Consider the following 24,424-nt stretch of genomic DNA (forward strand, 5'->3'; position numbering starts at 1 on the left):
ATTTTATAAAATGCTCCTGAGAGTGTTCTCAAGAATGCTTCAAGAGTTTTTCCTCCATTGTGAGCATGCATATGTATGCACACAGACATTTCTCATTTGTCTACCCATGTGATACAAAATATGGCACATTATATTGATAAACAACATGGTATATATTTGAAGACATGATGCTGGTAGGTATCATGAATAAAACACTTAACTAGTTAGTTACTGCAAGATATCCTAAAGTGTGTGTGAGAGAGAGATTTGTGATAGATTGAATATCCTGATTATTAGGACTATGTTTGCATCTGTTCATTTTTATGTGCTGAAAATTTTGATGTTACTCATTTCTGAAAAGTTTATATGCATTGGATTCTGATTAGATGTTTCTTTTCCAGGACTGTTAATGAACTAGTCATTGATTCAGAAAATTTCTTGACACAGGACCAGGAAGCAAAATTCTTAGCAGCAGAGCTTCAGTTGTATAAGAGTGAAAAGTAACGTTATTATTATTGATGAATTAATTTTAATGAACTGTAATTTGAAGTATATATATAGGGAGCTCTGATTCACTTCCCATTTCAAGACATTTGTATTGTCTTGAAATTGGAGGGAGGGCAAAGTGTAAAAGAATGAATTTTGATGAATTTATGCATGTATGCAATAATTCATGGAAAACATGACATTCTTGTATGTTGTTACTTATCGACATCATATTCCCCAAATTACTGGGAATTTAATGGCTTATCACAACAGGTTATCTATATGGATCACGTTATAAAGAAAAGTGGTATTAAATCTGATATCAAAATTGATGGTGTTAATTTTAGCTGTTTACTTTATGCAGATGTTATACTTCTTAATAAATCCAGTACAAGTCTGCAAGATTCCCTGACTAAATTGAATAACTGTTGTAATAAATTTGGTATGACAATCAGCAACAACAACAACAAGACAAAGACAATGAAAATAAGCAGAAACATCAACTGTATCTTGAATAGAGGACCTATAGAACAATTAAAACATTTTAGCTATTTAGGCACAATTTTTAGTGAAGATGGTAAATTAAATATGGAAAGAGATATCAGAATTAGTAAAGCTGGTGTGGTAGTGTTAAATTGTGAATGAAGAATTTTATGATTATTAATACTTCATTCGTGATTTAATATGAATTGCATTTCCTGAGCTAAGTTTGCTCCTAAATGAATTGTAATTTAAACATTTACTGTTATTTGTTCATTGAAATAATAATTGTAATTTTTTTTTAGTTATTTTTTCGTGTATAAATTATTAATATAACTTGTAAATATATCCTAAGTGAACTGTAATACATGCATTTTATTTGTTGTTACTGAAAGTGAAAGTATTTCTAACTGACTCTGCTAATGTGATTTGATTGGCTGCTGTCAGAAAACTAAGTTATTTCATGATTGCGCGTGCCTTAGCATTGAGAACTGTACAACGATCACGTGATAATTTCGTGGTTTGGGCGGGAAAAAGAGAGAGGATTTAGGAGATAGAGGAAGAAGGAACCAGAAGGAAAATGGAGTGAGTGTAGATAGGTTAGTGAGACGTGACCTAACTTGAGATCGAACATCGCAACAAAGCTTGTTTTGATTTTAATGAATTTTACTTCGAACTCATAATTATTTATAGTTTCCTGTCACCTTGTAAAGGAATTTACTTGAGTGAATGGATAATAATAATATGATTGAGATTTATCATAAGACAAGTTATTACGAGCAAGAAAATATCTTTTCCAGTCTTGGCAAATAAGTTGTTGAACTCAGGGATACTACAAGCTTTGTGTCATCTATAGTGGAAGATTATCGAGTGCCTAGAAGTGATGTAAGAATTTTCCACAATGTGCAAACTATGGTGATCATACTGGTAAGAATATCTATTCTATAACTGTGTGATAGTGTTGCTTGTGTCCGGAGAACTTGGTCATATTTCGTGTTGCTGGAGCCAGCTAGTCAAGCCTGAATGAGTAATATTATAAAACATTTGCTTGTGAAACTAATGTGAGAAACTTCATTGAAGAATTAGTTCGTGTTTGAATGTGTTATTTATCTCACAATGTATGTGTAAATTCAAGACTGAGCCTTTTAAGAACTATTACTGATAATCCCAGCTAAGTGTTTGATAAAAACTGAAGTTTATGATTATTCTGTGAGACTAAAAAGAATTAATTTTTAAGTGTTTTGTTGAATATTGATATTGTTTAAAGTGAAATTAGGTTGAAATCTTAACAGATGAGAATTGTGAAAGCCATATACATAAGTTCTAGCAGTAAATGATATACTCAGCTAAGTAGAATCTAATTTCTTTATAGAATGCATAAATTGTTTTCTAATTGTATTGGTCTTAATAGAGTTCTTGTTTCTTATGTAAGAATAATTTTGTGAGAGAATTAAATGTCTTGTTTAACTTGATTCTTACCTGTTGAAAGTTTATTTTTCACTTGGTTAGAATATAATATAATAAATTTAGTTTAATCCTTTATCCAAGTGTGAGCAAACAAAGTTTGCACCTGAAAGTATCTTCAGGACTGGGGTAAGGTGGTGCAACACTAGGGCGACTCCTTGCAAAGGTGGAGCAAGCTACTATCACTCCTATCTCAGTATCTCCCATAATGCAAAACACATCTCCTTGTGGATGTCTAATGTTATGCATTAAGGGAAGGGCCACTACCCAGACTAGTTTCGACCTTTATTGAGGTCTCTTCAGTGGGAGCCAGGCCCAAGGCTGAAGAGACCTCAATAAAGGTCGAAACTAGTCTGGGTAGTGGCCCTTCCCTTAATGCATAACATTAGACATCCACAAGGAGATGTGTTTTGCATTATGGGAGATACTGAGATAGGAGTGATAGTAGCTTGCTCCACCTTTGCAAGGAGTCACCCTGGTGTTGCACCACCTTACCCCAGTCCTGAAGATACTTTCAGGCGCAAACTTTGTTTGCTCACACTTGGATAAAGGATTAAACTAAATTTATTATATTATATTCTAACCAAGTGAAAAATAAACTTTCAACATCTTTCTCTAAATCTAGAGTAATTTTTTAAAAAAGGTGGCACACCATTTGGCAACTCCTATATGTAGAGATGACCTTGCTAACGCTTCTGGCTGGTATCTCCACTTGGGCCTGGCTCCCACTGAAGAGACCTCAATAAAGGTCGAAACTAGTCTGGGTAGTGGCCCTTCCCTTAATGCATAACATTAGACATCCGCAAGGAGATGTGTTTTGCATTATGGGAGATACTGAGATAGGAGTGATAGTAGCTTGCTCCACCTTTGCAAGGAGTCGCCCTGGTGTTGCACCACCTTACCCCAGTCCTGAAGATACTTTCAGGTGCAAACTTTGTTTGCTCACACTTGGATAAAGGATTAAACTGAATTTATTATATTGATTCTTACCTAATTGCCTAATTTCAGTTTCATTGCACCGTTCATTAAAATGCGAATCTTGCGGGAAACCCTATATATAAGTAAGAGAATTTTGGCCTGTAGTAAGTTCTCATATGAATGTAGTGCTAATTGGTGCTTGATTCCCTCACAAAAATTGTGTGATTTCAAACATAGTGGTGCAGTATAATAAAAATTTTCTTTATGTTTGAAAGTGGGGTCAAACAACAGCTAGCAAATATAAGGTTGGATGAAAGACAAAACCAGCAGTAGGAATACTGAATAAATTTATATGGAATAAGAAGGAAATCAGTCAAAACACTAAATCAACTGTATACAAGACAGTGTTCAAATCAATTTTAACTGCTGAGAGCTGGGTTAGAAATAAAACACCTGATCAAATATTGGAGACTAAGACTACAGATGTGAGAGTTCTGAGAAAGATTAGAGGAGCAAACAGATGGTATCAATGACAGTATCATATTAAAAATAAGGAGATAGCAAAAAACTTGCCATTGTTTGCTATTGGGAATGCGTTAGCAGGGCTAATCTCAGGTGTATGGTCAAAACAGAATGGGATAAGAAAGATTAGCAAAACGAGTGTTCTTTGCCAGTTTGGGAAGAAAAAGACTCAGAGGAAGACCAAGAGGTAGGCAGATTGATACAATAAAAAGTGCCTTAAAAGACAGAAATATGAGATCTAATAATGTTGGAGTCTTGAGAGATAACATTAATTTTGAGGAAAGTTGTTGATTGAAAGTTAGTAATGGTATAACATTTTCATTTAGTATCTGAGGACACGTCAGGAATTTCATGATGATGATATATATTTTTTTTTAATTTAAAAAAAAAAACCAATGATTGTTAACTGCTCACATATTTTGTGTATGATTTCTATTGCTTTACTGACAATTCTGTCCACTAACTGGACAGTAAAGAGTGTTGAAATTCATCTAATTTTTGTAATTAAATTTACAGAGGCTTACTATGCATTATTTATTTTGTAACTTTAGTACTTTCAGTTATTATATGAAATATGCATAGTCTTGATGGGGAGATGAAAAAACAGATGTAGACACTTTTGAAAATCTAAAATGCAAGAACTCACTTTTCAACACACTGACTTTTTTTAAAAGTGTTGAGATAATTCTGTCATTCCTCATATCCTAAAAATAAAGAAGGGTGTTCATTCTAGAAAAGCTATGAGAATTTATGATGCAGAGAAATCGAGAGTCAGTTTTGCCTTATTTATGGTCTCAAATGCAAACTAGCAGATCAGAACCATTCTCTACAGAGTGAAAAGCTTATTATTTGCATGACATTTTAGCCAGTTCACCATTCCCAGACATATGTAATGCTTAGATCACATGAATTCCAAAAAAATCTCCAAGTGTTGCAAAGAAATTTAATCATCTATACTATATCAAAATACAGAATCCTGCCAGTAAATAAAGTAGTTATGAATCTTTCTAATTATAATCTCAACCAAATAGAAGCTTCAGTTTTGAGCAAAGGGTTCAGTTTTTCAGTTATCCCAAATTACATGCCAAGGTTGATACAATATCAAATGTTGAAAAACCCACTAAGTTTTTATCTCAAGAAGATGCCTCAACTTGAGCATTAGACTGCTTACTGCATCCTCTCTGTTCAAAAGTTCATATACCCAAATCAACATTATAGCTTTAGAAAGGGAATGCCTTAAGAGGGTTATGTAACAGTTATGACATCATCATTAAAGCAGACAAGGAAATTTCCACACTTATATTACAATGTGTGGAGTGTGGATTACAATGCTAAGATCTCCTCTGTGCTGTTAAAATGGTCCTACTTAGTCTTCACATACTACGAGTAATGATCTGATCTTCAGAACAATGGGCTTCTTAGAGGAACTTGTGAAATAACTTAAATGAAGACACTGATCTTCTCCTCATCCAGTAGTAGATGGCATAAGCTCTTCCACCTTCTTTCTAAGTGTTTATCCATACTCCTTATGTCACACATCACACATTCAAATACATTTGTAAAGAACTTTTCTTTTTACATTTTTATATACTTTTACATGACTGCAGCCTATCCATCACCAAGCAATCAAAATCACAACAGGATCACCTTTTCCTAGACTTTCATCGAAGCTTCTGAACTACAACTCTTTTCATTGACAACTGTCCTTGCTGTATACAATGAAAATAAAATCCCTGCCAGATCATCCCACTTGGTTGGTTAGTTAGTTTTCATATGATGATACAATGGCCACGAGCCCCTTTTTACAAGGAAGTACGGCACCATCTCAATCATCCCTAATTTTATCCAGGCTCTGGACCAGCATAGCTGATGAATCAGGCCTATTGCTGGGTCTTGGGTATTCCTGACTGCAATCCATGTGTGTTGTGTTCATGGGGCCAGTTTGCCTGTTCTGAGGGTTGAAAAACCCAAGTTTCCAAGTGAACCCCCCCCCCCCCTACATCTGTATGAGACCAGCTAACTCACCTTTTGTTGAAAGAGACCAGATAAAGATTTCTCACATCATGGACTGCAACCCAGGTCTTTCCGACCAAAGGGCTTCGTCTATACTGACTGAGCTACGGAGGCTCCCATCCCACTTGGTCAACTTATAATACAACACAGCAAACTTCCAACCTCTATGGAAGAACTTATTGAAGCTCTAGATACTACTATAGCCAGTGTTGAATTAATGTCTGTTAACTGTTATATTTGGAGGCTTGACTTGGACTTTTGCCTGTGTTAGACCCCAAGCATAAATGAGTGTAAATGAAGGTATAAAATCAGTGTAAATGAGGCTGCAGACACTGCAGCTTTAGCTCCATTCCATGTGATATCATCATCACCCATCTGCCTCTACACAGATTACGGACAGAAAAGAGAAAAATTAATATTCCAGTGACAAGCTGGGAGAGAGAACAAGTTAAACTAGACAAAGTCTGAAATTAAACTTTTGCAGTTCATATTTTAATTAATAATGACTACACTCATTATTTTAACACTTTTAGTAACCTGTTTCAGCCTTAGACACTCAGCCAAGTGTAGATATCTGATTCATCATACTGCTTGGAAAGAACTCTGACACCCCCATGGGGAAGGTGCATCATGCCATGTAATGAGTCACCTGTTTGTAGCTGGTATAAATTGGAGGAATATGATGCTCTCAAGTTGGTGCAACTGTGTCCAGGAGAAATGGCTGCAAGAAGGGAACTAACTGAATTTGAAAGAGACCTTGGGATAGAATTCCCTGTTGCAGGCCTATCTCAACAAGCGTGATGGTGGGGTGCTACGAAGGACAATATGTAAAGACCACCATTCGTCGGCCGACATGTTGAATGCAAAATTCTGGGCATCGACTGGAACATGAATCCACACAAAAGCATTCAGAAACAAGGCTCACAACATGGGTTTCAATGGTAGGATCGCAATATGTAAGCTCCACATTACCCGACTCAACATGCAGCATCATCTTCAGTGATGCAAAGAGCATGTCCCACATTCATCATGTTATAGAATGATGAATCATGATACGTCCTCTACTGAGAAGATGAACGAGTATGGCAGATGCCCAGTGAATGTCTTATCAGAGTGCATAATCCCAACTATGAAATTTGGAGGTGGCGGTGTGATGTATGGTCCTGTTTTTTCTGGTTTGGCCTTGAACCTCTGTTTGTGGTGCCACAAACATTGAACTCCAAGAGGTATCTGAGCATACTGGACAATGAAGTGTTTCCTACTTTGTGGCATTTATATGGAACTGATCATTGTTCTCTGCACCGTCATAAAGCTGCTTCTGTAAATGCATGGTTTGTGGACATGAACATCACCACACTTGACTGGCCTTCACAAAGCCTTCATCTAAACTTTATTGAACATCTGTGAGATGAAATGGAGCATCAGGTGAAGTCAAGGGACATCCACCAATAACAGTCCAGGACCTCATTACATGAATACAGGAAGAATGGTCCAAAATTCTCATTGTATCATAATGTTGTGGAAAGTATGCACCATAGGATTACTGCAGTAATCATAGCAAAAGGAGATCCTATATCTTATTAAGGTGGGTACCATGACTGTTCTTTACACTATAGTGTTCATTGACTGCTTTCCAAATGCTATATAACCCTATGGTTTTAAAGTTTTACAAGAATACAAGAATTTTAACACACATATACAGTATCGGAGTGCTTAAGGGTCAAAGCTATATAACTTAGAGGAGACCTCCACATAGCCTTCAAAGGCATGCAGAAAACCGACCAGGGCTTCTGACCTAATGTCCAATCCTCACCTTCTTGTGGTGCACCCTGTTAGGTATACTGGATACTGAATGGATGAGGATGGGGTGGAAATTTGGGATTTAGCTGACCAAATTGTATTCTTATTGGCTTAAACCAAATTTTCAAATAATGGTACAACATGACAGAATTTCATGCCGGCTGGAGCGTCGCCCAGTTATACATGGTCCCAGTTGTTTTCGCCAGGGAACCAGGGCAAACAGCGAAAAGTCAGCTACTGGAACAAATCCTAAAACTTACCCCAACTCAACATCACTATAGTTCAAGATCGGTACTATCAATATAAGAAACCTGAATAGCAAAGAAATGGAGCTAGCTGAGGATTTGAATAAGTACCAGATCGATATAATAGGGGTGATTGAAACAAAAAAGACAAAAACCGGTGAGATCTTTCTGATCAATAAATACAAAATGTTATATTTAGGCAATGACAATCAAGGAAAAGGAGGAGTAGCCATAGTATTCAATATTAAATATGAGGTTAATCTTTTTGAATTGCAGACAGTCTCAAGTAGAGTGATGTGGGCAAATATGAGAATGGGGAACTGGACAATGAGACTTATTTGTGCCTGTGGTCCCACAGAAGGTTCTACTAAGGTAGAAGTGGAGGAATTTTTTTGAGGCTTTAGAGAAAGCAACTGACACAATGAAAAAGGAAAAGTTGGTCCTTGTTGGGGATCTAAATAGCAGAGTAGGAAATGATTGTCAGACATACAAAAATATTTTGGGAAAATTTGGAAAAAAGAGCATTGCTAATAATAATGGCAAATACTTGTTGGATTTCTGCTCAGAACATGGACTGGTTATTACTAACACCATGTTCCAACATAAAAATGTGCACAAATTCACATGGAGAGAAGAGGCAAGGAATAAATAAAGTCTCATTAATTGCAGGACCACTGGTGCAGGACACCTTAGTGTACAGAGGATTTGAAATTGGAAGTGATCACCATTTAGTCTTGAGCAGGATAAAATTGAATTTCATATTGAAAAGAATAACGTGTAAGAAAATTTTAAAGCTAATAAAAGTTGAGCAGCTCTCAGATGTGAACTGTAGACTAAAATACACAAAGATTATTGAAGAAAAAATTAAAGAGTTTGAGTGCAGGAACCAAACCTTGGAGATTCAGTGGCAAGCCCTGAAGAAAACACTGATTGATTTAGCCAGAGAAGCATGGTGAGATTGTGTGCAAGAATAGAAAAATCAGAACTCCATGGTGGACACAGGAAGTTAAAGAGGCAGTGAAGGAAAAGAAGAAAGCATATCAAAAGTTTCTGGCAAATAAGTCAGCTTGTGCTTTTAGAGAATAGAGAGAGAAATGTAAGAAACCTGATCACTGTGTAAAACTGGCTAAACAAAAGTCATGGGAGGACTTTCGTAAGAACATAGAAAATAAATATCAAGAAGGTGGCAGAATATTCTGGAGGTTGTTAAAGAAGCTCAGAAATGGAGGAAAGAGTGCTTTAAAAGGAATTAGAGATGATAAAGGTGACATGAAAGTGGGAGAAAAAGATATCCTTGAAGTATGGAGTAATTACTTTGAAAAACTGCTAAATGAAACAGCAGTGATGACAGCACAGTGGTAAGAAACACTGACCATGCACACAGTCAGGAATACATATCCATACTTGAAGTAGAAAAAGCCATCAAAAGCATGAAATATGGAAAGGCAGCAGGAGTAGATGATATTCAACCATAAATGCAAGTATGGAGGTATAAAAGTCATACAGTGGCTGCACTGCATAGTTCAGAAGACATGTACAGAGGAACAAATTCCAGATGATTGGAGTAGAGCTCTCATGGTACCCATATATAAAAAGGAAAATAAAACTGAATGTGAGAATTACATTTCATTACTGAGTGTTCCTGGTAAGATATATGCAAGTATACTTGAGAAATGGTTGAGAAGGATTGTGGAAGAGAATCTTGGTGAAGAACAAGCTGGATTCAGGCCATATAGATGATATCAGGATCAGATTTTTACTTTACGACAGATAGTTGACAAATCATGCGAATATAACAAAGATCTATATCTAAGTTTTGTAGATCTGGAAAAGGCATATGACAAGGTGCCAAGAGAGAAGCTATTCCAAACGCTACAGTTATATTATGTTAATGGGGCATTATATCAAGCAATACTTAGTCTTTGTTTGAGTTGTAAGTCAGCAATTAGAATTGAAGGAAGTACAGGAAGATGGTTTAATGTTAAATCTGGTGTGAGACAAGGATATACATTATCCCCTCTCTTATTCATTATCTATATGAATCACATTATGAAGGAAAGTGGTGTTAAACCTGATATGAAAATTGGAGATGTTAATCTCAGCTCTGCTTTATGCGGATGATGTTATACTTCTAAATAAATCTTCTTCAAGTTTGCAAGATTCCCTACTAAATTGAATAACTGTTGTTATAGATATGGTATGAAGGTCAGCATTAAAAAGACAATGAAAATGGGCAGAAACATTGAAAATATCAACTGCTTTGTGAATGGAGAACTTATAGAACAATTAAAACATTTCAGCTACTTAGGCATGATTTTTAGTGAAGATGGTAAATTAAATATGGAAATAGACAACAGAATCAACAAAACTGGTGTGGTAGGAAGTCAACTGAATAAATTTATATTGAATAGGATTGAAATTAGTCAAAACACTGAATTAGCTGTATACAAGACAGTGTTGAAACCAATTTTAACTTATGGATCTGAGAGCTGGGTTAGAAGTAAAACACTTGACCAAAGACTAGAGATCACAGATATGAGAGTTCCTGAGAAAGATTAGGGGCATGAACAGATGCCATCAATGGCAATATCATATCAAAAATGATGATATTAGAAAGAACTTGATATTGTCAGCATCCAGGAATGCATTAGCTGAGCTTATCTCAGATGATATGGACATTTAAGCAGAATGGGAGAAGAAAGATTAGCAAAACAAGTGTTCTCTGCCAGGTTGGCAGGAAGAAGACCCAGAGGACGATGAAGATATAGGTGGATTGATACTGGAAAAAGTGCCTTAGAATATAGAAATATAAGATCTGATAACATTGGAGTCTTGACAGGTAAAGAGTGATTTGGAGGAAAATTGTGGATAGGAAGTTAGTAATGATGTAAATTTTTCATATAGTACTATCATATCCTGTACACTCCCCCCTTGAGGGTATATATCAGGAATTTCATCATGATATACAGTATCTTAGAACTATATATTCTGATATATTTTTTTTTTTTATATAATACACACATTTTACCTTATTTACATACATACATACATACTGTTAAGTTCTGAATTAAACAAAAATTAAATTAATTTACGTTTCCTTCAGATTTAACATGGGCTTGCAAATTTGAATCAATTATTGATGTAACAGAATATAGACTTGTAAATTTCACTAAAATATTACTAAGCTGAGAATCCTTCATTTAATATGTGATTTTATAAAGTATTGAGAATTGCTAAACTGCTTAAGTGTAAGTACTTATAAATTGCTGGTGAAAGAGATAATCCGATTAAATAGAAATGGCCAGAATTGAAACACGCGCATCAAAGAGTACAGTGCATCCTTTAGTAAGCAAGTTCCCCCCCACACACTCATATGCGCAGAAGAGTAGACTAAGATTTCCGTGTGTGGCATGCAGTACTGGGTGATGCTGAGAAAATGGGAGGAGTAATCGATGACATGGAGTGGACGTGTGGTGCGCAATTTAAAAGGTCGTGCAGCACCAAGGAAACTTCTCTTGTGCTCTTGTTCTTTAGGCGGAGTTTTACTCTTACTCTTGTGTGGAGTTATGCTCTGAAGTTTTCGGACGGTCTTGCTGATGTGTATAGAGCCTCCTCATGGCGTCCCCTCGTTCCCTGCGGATTCGAGACAATGACGGAGGAACTTTGCTGTAGATTTCCCAACAATTTACTGGTCGGCGACCAGCCCAGCAGAAGGTATTCACCGATGCTTACGGAGATGTCGTTATGATGTTGAACGAGTTCACCATGGAACAACGTCTACCTGTTTTTGGTGGCAGTAGCAAGTGCAGATTGAACCCTTGAAGAATGCCTCAGAAAAAGCAGAAGGAACATGGTGTTGAAAGTAATTGTCCAGACGAGATATGTAAGGTGGCCAGATAATTCCCCAGCAATTGGTAACGTACAATCCATGTTTTATTATGTGTATATGTGTATTAGAAGAATATATGTAAACTTTAGGAAGGACTCTAGAGAATGTTTCTTTGAATGATAAAGTAATAATGAGAATTTTGAGTATTTTGCTAAGTAAATTAATTGAGAGCACGTGGTGCCTAAGAATTGTCTTTTAATGATAGAAAGGGTTATAAGAATTTTGTGAGAAGAAATTGTATAAGAGCACATGAAGCTAGTTTAGTAATTCAGCTAATAATTGACCTTTGCATTAATGAATAAGTGTGATTTTTCAAGTGTAATTTGTAAGCCTTAATTGAAGTTCTTTGTCATGCATGCTAAGATAGATATAGAGAATCTAAGTAATTAGTGCTCAGTCATTAGCAATTGCAGATTACTTATTAAGAGTGGATTCATAGAATGTACAATGTTTCAATTGAATTAAATGTTTTGTTACTTTTGTTTAACTGATGACTTGCCTGATTTTCTTCTCTGTTGCACTTGCTCATAAATTACGGACCACAGCAGGAGATTAATTTATAGAGAGGCTACGACTGCAAACGTAACTCTTAGTAACATTAAGATTGTATGCTAAACTGTGTTCTGGTTCCTTGATTCTACACTATCAGTTAATCTAGGATTCGGGGTGGCACAGCGAAATATAAATTTTCCCTGAATCCGAAGAAGGAATTAGAACCAGTGTGAGACAAAGGAATAGGTATCCGCCATTAGTAATTCCTTTGTCCCATAAACCACTAGTATCGTTCTTGTAAGTATAGATCGGCCAAGAGAGATATTGAGGTTAAGAGATTTAAGATTGAAGATAAAGTTTTAGTATAATTAAGAATAATCAATAGGTAAAAATAAGAGAATATAGACTAAATATAAAAAAAAAAATAATAAGAAGAAATATAAGAGAAGAAATCCTCATATTTGTAAATTTAGGGACACAAAATCACGTGTTGAACAGAATATTTTATTAATTACTAATAAAATAAAACTTGACGTTTCGACCTCTATATCGAGGTCATCATCGGAAGAATACAACTGTATAAGGAACCAAGCTACATGCTCGTGCCCTGTATACTGGTAAACTAAATCTACGGTTAATAAATCCTTTTTCCTAGCCTGACCTATAGTGAAAAAAAAATAAAAATAAAAAAATATATATATAAAAATATAAATAAAAAAAAAAAATAAAATAAAAAAAATTAATTAATTAAAAAAAAAATAATTATATATATATATATATATATATATATATTATAAATAAATATATACAACTGCAATAAACTGCTAAAGTCCTCGTGTATTAATATTCTTCTGGATAGTTCTGGTTGTTATAAAATGATTTCTTTCAGTTGCTGTTGAATGTTCCAAGCACTTCACCAGGTTGTCTTCTTGTAGTGGGATTTTTCTAAGGCTAGTTTAGGTTGTTATACAGGTTATAGATGGGTCCTCCACATTCTTGAAATGGTTAGGCCATTATTGTTGTTGAGATTTGGGTTGTGTTTAAGCATTTCATTTCATTTCATGAGAGAAAATTTAAAGTCATGTGATTTTTCTAAGGCTAGTTTAGGTTGTTATACAGGTTATAGATGGGTCCTCCACATTCTTGAAATGGTTAGGCCATTATTGTTGTTGAGATTTGGGTTGTGTTTAAGCATTTCATTTCATTTCATGAGAGAAAATTTAAAGTCATGTGAAATGCTTAAACACAACCCAAATCTCAACAAAAATGATGGCCTAACCATTTCAAGAATGTGGAGGGACCCATCTACAACCTGTATAACAACCTAAACTAGCCTTAGAAAAATCCCACTACAAGAAGACAACCTGGTGAAGTGTTTGGAACATTCAACAGCAACTGAAAGAAATCATTTTATAACAATCAGAACTATCCAGAAGAATATTAATACATGAGGACTTTAGCAGTTTATTGCAGTTGTATATATTTATTTATAATATATATATATATATATATATATATATATATATATAATAATAATAATTATTTTTTTATTTTATATTTTTTTTTTATCACTAGAGGTCAGGCTAGGAAAAAGGATTTATTAACTACGTAGATTTAGTTTACCGGTATGCAGGGCATGAGCATGTAGCTTGATTCCTTATACAGTTGTATTCTTCCGATGATGACCTCGATATAAAGGTCGAAACATCAAGTTTTATTTTATTAGTAATTAATAAAATATTCTGTTCAGCACGTGTGTTTTTGTGTCCCTAAATTTACAAATATGAGTGCTGATCACCGTGTAACCTTAAAAAAAAGAATAAGAGAAGAAAGATTTTACAATACGTAATATCTGTTAGTACTTTTTACCTTTTGATATGATACATTATAGCTTAAGATGCTGTTGCAACAGTCCATAAAATATTAGAAGACACCAACAACCAGAATTCGTTTCTGGTTGTTGGTGTCTTCAACCATGAATTTTCACCATGAATGGATCTCCATTCAGGAGATCCATTCATTGTTAAAATGGTCATCAAGTAAGGTTGTGGTTATAGCACTTATTCTTATAAGAGTGGGGAGCTTTAACCATACTAGACCCCCCGCACACACACACTATTTCAAACAAAGACATTTTGAAACCAAACTAAATCATGTTGACATTTTCAAAGAATATGAATGCAAAATAATTGGCTCAAATGTAAACATCTAATAAGTACTTCATACTCCATCAACGTGCACATAAGAAGAGATTACCTTAATTTAATATTCATACCTCTTATTCAATTGGATGAAATGATCCTACAAAATGCTCTCCCCCCTCCCCCCACCAACATCCCCAGCAAATGCTCCCACTGATGAGGAAATTTACTATCATTTTAAATGTGCTAATCCATCTTATTGGACATTTGAGAGAACATGTCTAATGATATAATTTCTTAAGATATATGTGCTATAACCAAATTTATAGAGGTTATTATTCCAAATATTTCAGATTTTTTGCAATAATTACACATCATAATAACATGAAACATCTAGAAAAATTCCATTAATTCAGCTTTTAAGGAATCCTTATGATTCACTAGAACAATTCACTGATGCTAGCTACATAAGTATTGAGGCAATTTATCTGTCAATGTCTTTCCTGGATTGCTCACAGTATCTGTATGCTGGTTATCACCTGCATTTCAAAACAGATCTTCTTAGACCTGAAGGAGCAGCCAAAAAAAAAAAAAAAAAAAAAAAAAAGGAGGAAAAAATAAGTTCTACATGGTTAACCTCAAGGCAAATAGGACGAAATGTAGTGTTGGTAGTTCTTGTAGATCATTGAAAATGGAGAACAGGCAGTTTCTACATGATCCTATTATTTTGAAACTCTGCAATGTGCCACAGATACATGCCAGATCTCATGGAGAAATGCTTCTTGACAATCAGTTCCTTCTGGGAATGCACATCACCATTGTGGAAGGGGTGTGGAGATAATTTATCCTGGACTTGCCATGCTCATTTGTGAGATGATTAAATAATGACTAATTTAAAGTATATGTCAATAATGTTTTAAATTGGGAACTATTATGTGTTTTAAGAAAATTGTGTTCTGCAAAACACATAATAGTTCCCAACAGAATATGGGCATTTATAATTTGTATTAGATATAGTTTCTGAATATAAACCTGTGAGTGAATGGGAAAACATTACTTTTTTTATTAAATTGTCTTATTTCTAGAACAGTTAGTTTGTTATTTATAATGTTATGTATCATATGTTTTCTTGATTAAAATATTTTGCGGTAATGGTTCATGTTCAGTATATGAAAATTTTCATGTGGGTTTCTGAAAAAAGAAATATTTTTATGTAGGGTTCCATAGTCAAAAAGTTTAAGAAACACTGGTTTAAAGCAATACCAAAAACTATTTTTCAAGATCTAATATTTCAGTACTGTATTTCAATTTGGCTTACTTTCACTTTTCTCTCTTGTCATTAAAATTACCAGAACTCATTCAGCTCACTTTATTTCAATTACTACAGCTACACTGATGCCAGTAATATGGGTGAGTGAAACACTTTAATCCCAGTCAATGAAAAATGAAAAAAACTTAATAACAAGGTACTCAACTAATTATTTCTATGTGAAGAATGACTGTGATTTGGGAATGTCAGAAACTCTCATCCAGTAACTGTGATTGATTGTTATTGGATGTGTCAGGAAACTTGTTCAGTTTGACGACTTTTAATATTTGCTTCCTTATCCAGTTTTGGAAAGTAGTTTGTAGGTTCTTAATATATGTATTCTTAAGAATACATATATTAAGAATGTAAACTGAAGACCAGTATAGTTTTTGATGGAACTGTTTATGGCCATCTCTTAAGCAGCAAACTGTTCTACTGAGGATCAAAAATGTTAACTGAGCAGGAAGCTTTTAAGACAGATAACGACACTAGTTCCTTTATGGAACAATTTTTTAAACATATTGCTATCTCTCTCTCTCTCTATCTGGAAAGATGAAAGATTTTTTCTTGTCGGATGCCATTGCCATATGCACACTGTTTCATTCTGTGATCATTTGGGACTATGCTCAGCTTCACGAATAAACAGTGCTATACACCAAAGCTAATACTAAGAGGATCAATGTCTGCTTCATTATACTGTTCTGTTCATACTTTACCCATTACTCTGTCACTACTATGAATCAGCACCAAAACTCATTATACATTTCTTGTAGAGGAGACATTGGCTTGAAATGCAGCACTATCATAATCCTTCTTACTGTATTACATGCTAGTGATTGCCTCTCTTTACATGTTGCAGACTTAAAATGAACTAATAAAGTTTATAAAAATCAAGTGAATGTTAGATCCAGCATTATTTCAAAGCCGAATGTAGAAACTCTGAAAGTTTCATAAAGATAAGTTGACCAGAGAGCTTACGGGTCTGTCCAGTTTTTTTTTCCAATTTACCTGGCACGGACCACGTTAAGAAAAAACATGCACGCTGCCCAGGCATCTATTTATTTGACTTCTAATTTGGTCTATTTTTTAAGGTTTCACTGGCCTGAAAGCTGTTTCGAACTGGTTGGTTCTCCTCACCACTTGATTATACTATAAATTAAAGATGCCAAGAAATTGTATTCTTGGTTTAATCCTTTATCCAAGTGTAAGCAAACAAAGTTTGCACGTGAAGTAACTTCACGAATGGGCAACTCGTATAGAGGCTAATGACCTCGCATCGCTTGTCCTTAGTTTCCCATAACGCAAAGCACATCCTTATGGACATCTATAATACTATGCATTATGGGAAAGGTCAATATCCAGACCAGTTTTTACCTTTATTGAGGTCTCATCAGTGGGAGCCAGACCCAAAGGAGATACTAAGGTTGACTTCTGCATTACATCAACTTTGGTATTACTTTTGGGTCATGCTCCCACTCCAAATAAAGGGTATTTGTGGAACTACAATGCAGGTCATTATGACATGCTTAGGAAGAAGCTTAAATCTGTACCATTGCACTGAAGGGTAAGGATGTTAGTAGTGCATGGGATATAGTTAAGGGGCATCTATTAGAGCAAGCAGTATTAAATTGTATTCCTATGGTAAGGAGGGTTAATCAGGTAGGAGTTAGATGGATGAGTAATATCATTAGCACAAACTACAGAAGAAGAAAATGCTGTGGAGAGTTTATAAAGAGAAAGGGTGACCAGAAAACTCATGAACATTAAAAAGCTTAGTCAAGAAAGGTGGCAAGAAAAGAATGTGCAAGGGAACTGGCAAAGGAAGGCAAAATCAGATTATGAGAAGTATCTAACTGAGCAGGACAAAGGAAATTCCAAAGAGTTCTTTCATTATGTGGCAAGTAAGATGAAGAATGACTATGGAAGATTAACCTTAATGAGTGATGATGGTCATGAGGGGACAGAAGCAAATAAACTAGTTGAGTTACTGAGTGACCACTTGGCAAGGATATATCATCCTAGTGAGGTTACTGCTTTAACATATGTGACAGACACTGATATGGGAACAGAGGTGGATGAATTGAAGTTTCTTAGGATATTGCAGAATCTCAATGTAAATATAGCTGTGTGATTAGATGGGATATCAACTAGGGTTTTGGGAGAATGTGCAAGGGAACTGGTATTGCTTTTGACTAGGCTGTTTAATTTAGGTCTCAGCTCTGGTAGAGTTCCGAAGGAGTGGAAAGAAGGCAATATAATCTTTTGCATAAGGCAAGTTCTAAGATTACAGTAATTCTTGTAGATAAATTCTTGTGTGCCGCAAGGTTCAGTGCTGAGACCATTTGTTTAATTTGCACATAAGTGATATAGGAAATAATCTGAAAGGAAATATTCAATTGTTTGCTGATGATGCAAAATTAGGTAGAGTAATAGTTAATGAAGGCGATGTGGAGAGCTCACAGGACAATTAAATAGGCTGTCAGTATGGTCAAAAGTTAATGGATGTCAGTTTAATGTCGAGAAATGTAAAGTTATGCATTTGGGATAAATAGATTACAAGTTGTGTATCACATTGATGGCACTGTACTCCAGGAAATAGACGAAGCTGGAGATTTCTCATTTAAGGTCTTGATATGCCCACATCTGGATTACTGTGCCCAAGTCTGGTCCCTTGAGTTTCTTGGGAATAAGGAAGCAGTGAAGAGGATTCAGATGTGAATAACCAAGATGGTGAGTGGCCTATAGAATGTTCCCTATGAGGATAGATTGAAAATATGTGGATTACAGAAGTTGGTTGATAGGAAAAAAAGAGGAGATATGATAGAAACATTTGTTTTTTTATAGGATAGATGCAGGGGAAATATTTGAGCACTTGGCTAGAGGGACCAGAAAAAGGGGTCATCCCTGGAAGTTGAATAAAGGCGTGGTTAGTAGGAGTGTAAGGATTAGATTTTTTGCTTGAAGAGTTGTGAATGAGTGGAATGGGTTGCTGAAGTTGGTTGTGAGTGCTTTGTCTGCTAATGGTTTCATGGAGAGGTATGATAGATTGTGTGGATAGATTTGGCCTCCTGTGATGAGTTTTCAGACTTCATGGAGGTGCCTGTATAATGATAATAATAAAAGTTTTATTACCAGTTATTATAATTATACAAGAAGGAAAGAAAATAATAATATTCTGCCACTATATAAGTTGCTTACATCTTGGGGTGGGGGTAGCATAATAAGTTAAAAAAAAAAATAAAAAAATAAAAAAATAAAATAAAAAAAAAACTGGCTGCTGAAAACTGCCAAAGTCTAAGAGTCAGTCATCCTGTGCTAAAAATAGCTACAAAACTATCCAGTCTTGGCTGCTTTCAGAGGAGGATATAATCTGTAACCAGGATAGTAGTTTAAGCAGCTTTTTTTATTTATTTATTTTTTTTTTTAAATGCTGTTATTGCATTCACATTATGATGTCTCTGCTTTGAGAATGGTAATGCTCTAAGTAACTATGGGTTAAATTGCTTTTAAAATGTTAGGCAGCCTGTTGTATAAATCTCTTAAATCATCTCTAGTGGATAATACTCTGAGAAGTTTTAGAATGATTTTGATGTAATGATTTGGAAATTATGTTAAGAAGTTATTGTTAAAAATGTTTTTATGTGCCTTTCAACTTGAGCATAATTTTAAAATCCATATTGTTTAATACTTTAGGGCAGATGTCATGGAAGCCTCTCTTGCTGTAATTGAAAGACTTTTGCAGCTTCATAGTAGTGGTAAGGAAAGAGCATGGATTTTAATAGAAGCAGCTCAGTGTTGCTATATTGAAAATTTCAAGTAAGGAGTTTATTACTTTGTGTATATGTAATATAATATACAGGGTTTAATGGGACATTTAGGGAATTCACGTTTAAGCAAAAAAATTTTTGCTTAAACGTGGATTCCCTTTATTATAAGCATTCTCTGTGCAGAACATATTTAGATACAACGAAATACCAAAAGAAAAGAAAATTTAGTTTTAACATTTCAAGATGCTCTTTGTTTTTTCATCAGTTTTTATTTTTACTTTGATAATCTTTGTTATGTACCAGTCATTCTTGTCTAGAATTCCAAAGTCCTCTGAAAAGAGGCTGAGAAAAATTGCATAATAAAATTTGAGGAAGAACATGTTCAGACTAAAGATGTGTTGTCAGGACTAGATTTTTACTTTACAACAAGTAGTCAAGAGGGAATGTAACAAGGATTTCTAATTAAGTTCTGTAGATCTTGAAAATTCATATGATAAAGTGCATTATTTAAAACACTCCATTTATGGTTTAAACTGGACATTATATACAGCAATGCATATGTTATGCCTAAGTGAATTCAGCCATGAAATTTGAAGGAGGAAGATGGTTTGATATAAAATTATGAGACAAGATCATACACCATCTCCATTGTAATCCATCTATATGGATCGGAGTATGAAGGATAATGACATTAAACTTGATATCAAAATCTGAGTTATTAAACTTGGCTTTGCACTTTATGCAAATAATGTTACACTCCTAAATATATCCACTGCAAATCATCAGGAATCTAACTAAAGTGAATGAATGTTTAAAAAATTTGGCATGAAACTTAGCAATAAAATGCAGGTGGGTAGGAACATGGAAAACATGTACTTCTTTTTCTCAATGAAGAAAACCTGAGAATAAGCAAAATTTTTTTCAGCTATTTTTCTAGTGAAATTGCCAAATTAAATATCAAAATAGATAATAGAATAAGCAAAATATTTGGTGTGTGTGAGGGGGGGGGGGCATTTGAATACATTTATATGGAATGAGAGAAATTATCTTTAAACTAATTTTAACTTATGGATCTGAAAGTTATGTTAGAAATAAAACATTTAATCCAGAAGCTGCAGATGTGAGAATGTTTGGGAAATTAGAGAAATATACTGATGGCATTGGTAGCAAAATTATATTAAAGATAGAAAGGAATTTGACATTCATAGTCTTGTGTGTGTGTGTGTGTGTGTGTGTGTGTGTGTGTGTGTGTGTGTGTGTGTGTGTGGGTGGGTGGGTGGGTGGGTGGGTGGGTGGAAGTGTGAGCAGAGTTAATCTCAGATAGTACAGTTACTTAAATAGAATGAAAGAAATAGTTAGGAAAATGATGGTAGGAAAAAGCTCATAGGAAGACTACAATATAGATATATTGATGCAATTATTATTATTACTTAGAAGGCCAAAATACAAGATTCTCATACAAATGAAAGTTTTATGAAGATCTTGTATGTTATTTTAAAGAAAATTCACTTTAACATATCCATTATAACAAATAACAAACTAGTTTATTTTTTACATTCTTGGTTTTCTATAGTGAGAATTGGCTATATCTGAAATTGATGATGATTCATAGTTTAGGAGAAAAGTAAAATGTACTACTCAAGTGGTAACTGATTTTCATTGCCTTGTGAAACAGCTACCTTTTCTTCATAATAGCACTTCACGGTGAACATGAAAAAGAGAAGTAAAATGTTAATAAGTGCAACAATAAATCAGTTTTATTGATTTATTGTATATTTTGCTGGTTTTCAACCTAACATCTTCAGAGCAAATTGACAACAATGACAAACACATAGCATTCAACTAAATCATTGCAGTCAGATTATAACTGAGAACAAACTAATGTCTTAACATGGTACCCTCAATGGACTAGATAACTATAAAGTTAATTTGGAGAAGTCAGGCTGTCTGATCTCAGTATGACTGTCTCCCAAATCTTTGGCAAATTAATGCAGCCATACATATTGAGGTTGGAGATAGGGAGAGGATTCATAGATGATGCTGATTCCAAAAAAATAGTCTCTCAAACCAATAGCAACTTCTGTGTCACACTGATGTCTTCTTCCATTTAATCCTGTGTGAAGGCATATCAAGCCAGCTCTAATTTGCCATACAGATGACTGCAGATGTAATGTTTGTGTTCTTCAAGACAGATGTTTACTGATCTATCAGTTGTCCAAAGTAGGCTGAACTGTAGACACAAGGACTTTATACACTTCTGAATGTGCAAAAGGATAAAGTTGATCTTTAGGAGACAGATGAAAATAAGAATGTAGAAGGTAGCTGAATGGATGGATGCCTTGAAATTGATATTATATGGAAAGATTATATTTGCAGAGGACTTTAGCTATGTTCTGATATATCCTGAATATAAGGGAGGTAATGATTTTGCTGTGATTATGTGGTGCATGTAGAGTTTTATCAGCTTTGTAGCCACTGACTAAAAAAAACATGTTGCAAAGGTACCTGAGCTCAGTTTCAAGGGCTGTGTTCATTTGAAGAAATAGCCCTGGATCTGTGTGTAGGTGTCTTGAGAATATCATACTGCCACAGTTTGCATACCTTCCTATATATGTGTGTGTGAGAGGGGGGGGGTTATAAATGGGAAAGAATAATAAGCCATTAGGTGGTCATGTCACTAATGTGTCTTAAAAGGGGAGACCTTTGTTTTTTACTGTGAAACTTATTTTAGGATGTTGGCTGTTAAGATGCTCTAAAATGTATCCATTGTGTATAGGCCATTAGGCCAAATAGCAAACACAAAATCAGTATAGCATAGCTAAATTGTTGGTTGTAAGTATAGCAGTGTTTAGTGCTTGCTTGATTTTCAAAATGTTCATATAGAGGTTGACTATTGTTGGGGGAAACCATTGCAGTCCCATCCAGCTGTTTGTATATTTTACCTTTCCTGAGAAATAGCCAGAATAAATGGCAAATCGAATTATTCAAATATGCCAGAGGGGAAATGTGACCTAATAAGATCAAAGGTCTAATAAGGTCAAAGGTACATTACTGAAGATGAAGTAATATTAAAGATATTACTTCATTGACAGGTTCTGACCGTAACATTAGAATTCTGACAGGGTTAGATACTAATTTATTTGTTCTTGTATAACTTTTTAAGTGTTGATGTTTCTTTAGGATTGTTACTTTTCAAAGGTTTGTCAAAATACTGGTCACATCTAAATAAATTTTATTAGCCACCATGGATGAGAGATCACTTGCTGTGAAGAAAGATTGACCACTACACATTTTTGCTATAGTTTCAGTTGGACAGTACTATGTTGCTGAAGAGCTTCAAATTTTTTCAAATGACAGTCTTTCATGTTTTTGAATTCTTTATAGCAGCATTTACATAAATGGTATATAAAATAGACCTGCTAAAATTACTGCCTGTAATGCAGTAATTTTAGCAGGCTGAATATGGGTGCTTGACAGTCTGGTGTCTACATTGCACTAAAACATGGTATGAACGAAAATTCAAGGAAAGATGTGAGATTATTATCAACCACCCCAATCTGAACAATAATGATGGTCTAAAAATCCCAAACATATGGAAGGTATATATTCGACGTTCCTCACTAAGAACAACTATAAACAGGACTGTAGAAAATCCAGTATCTTTATCTCTATCTGTTTATTCTTGTCATTGTAAATAAATTTAGCTTGATGTAATTTAATTTATTTTATTTTTTTTTTTTTTTTCCACTAGAGGTCATGCCAGTAGAATAACATGCGATCATATCACTGTTTCTTTAGCTTACAGTTAATAATGTAACTCAGCTTGTCTTGTATATTGATGTATGCTCCAGATGATCTTGATGTGAAGATCGAAACGTCGGGATAATAAAAAAGTTTTTTAACACGGTTGTAAATTCCATAAATTTTTAAAATGAATCTATGTGGAGCATTTTGGTTTGTTGCTATAATACTTGATGTTTAGTTTCAGTTGTATGTGCTGCCAGTCCTGATTTGTGTTTCTTATGTTCTCTATGCCCTTGATGTGTTCAGACTGGTGTACTTCTCTTGACCTGCCTGTCTGTCGTGTGTAGTACAAACCACAGATGCAGTTTACCTTGTAGACACCAGGTTTTTTAATAGGTGGATGGGGAAGTTTCAGGAGATTAGAGATCATATTGATGAGGATGGAAGGCAACCTTTATATGTTGATGTGGTATCCTTGATATTTTCTATGACTGACTGTATATAGGGGATAATCACTGTTCCCCTGAAATAAGGCTTTTCATGTTCATCTAACTGTCTTTAAGGTTGACTAATGTTTCCTACATGATAGAGCTCACAGAATCTCCACTAATATAGATAAAAAGAAACCAGTGCCTGACTACCTCAGCACCATTCTACCACAAATAATGGTTACAATAGAACATTGTTCAACAAAATTCTGTCATAATCCAGGACATTTTTGTGTTTTTTACGTTCATCCAATTAGATGAATATGAAAAACAAGACTTCAGAGGAACAGTGATTCTCCTCTATATGCAGTCAGTCAGAGATAAAATATCAAGGATACTACATCAACAAAATATAATGGTTGGCTTCAACATCTCTAGAAGGTCTCTAATCTCCTGAAATCTCCAAAACTTCGACATCCACCTCTCAAAAAACCCAGTGTCTACAAGATCAATGGATCACACCCAAATTCATTGAAACTTTTCTTGTTTCTTCTCTCCATGTAAATTTTTACACGTTTTATGTTGGAACATGGTGGTGTTAGTGATTGAGTAGTCTGAACAGAAATACACCAGGTACTTACCATTATCATTAGCTTTGCTCTTTTCTCCAAATTTTCCTAACACATTACTATATGTCTAGCAATCATTTCCTACTCTGCTGTTTAGATCTCCAAGGACCAACCTTTT

At 34.7% G+C, this 24,424-nt stretch overlaps 1 protein-coding gene across 1 annotated transcript in view; it reads left to right on the top strand.

Annotated features, from left to right (window-relative positions):
* Sse (extra spindle pole bodies like 1, separase) overlaps positions 1-24,424 on the top strand; it is a 505,458-nt gene that overhangs the window by 183,397 nt on the left and 297,637 nt on the right. Inside the window, exons 7-8 of the mRNA XM_090412041.1 lie at positions 381-479; positions 19,432-19,554. Coding sequence (XP_090268167.1) covers positions 381-479; positions 19,432-19,554 — 222 coding nt within the window. The remainder of the gene's footprint in view (positions 1-380; positions 480-19,431; positions 19,555-24,424) is intronic.

Source organism: Typopeltis vanoorti, chromosome 22 (assembly GCF_054136105.1).
Source record: "Typopeltis vanoorti isolate ZY-2024b chromosome 22, IOZ_Tvanoo_1.0, whole genome shotgun sequence".
Lineage (NCBI taxonomy): Eukaryota > Metazoa > Arthropoda > Arachnida > Uropygi > Thelyphonidae > Typopeltis > Typopeltis vanoorti.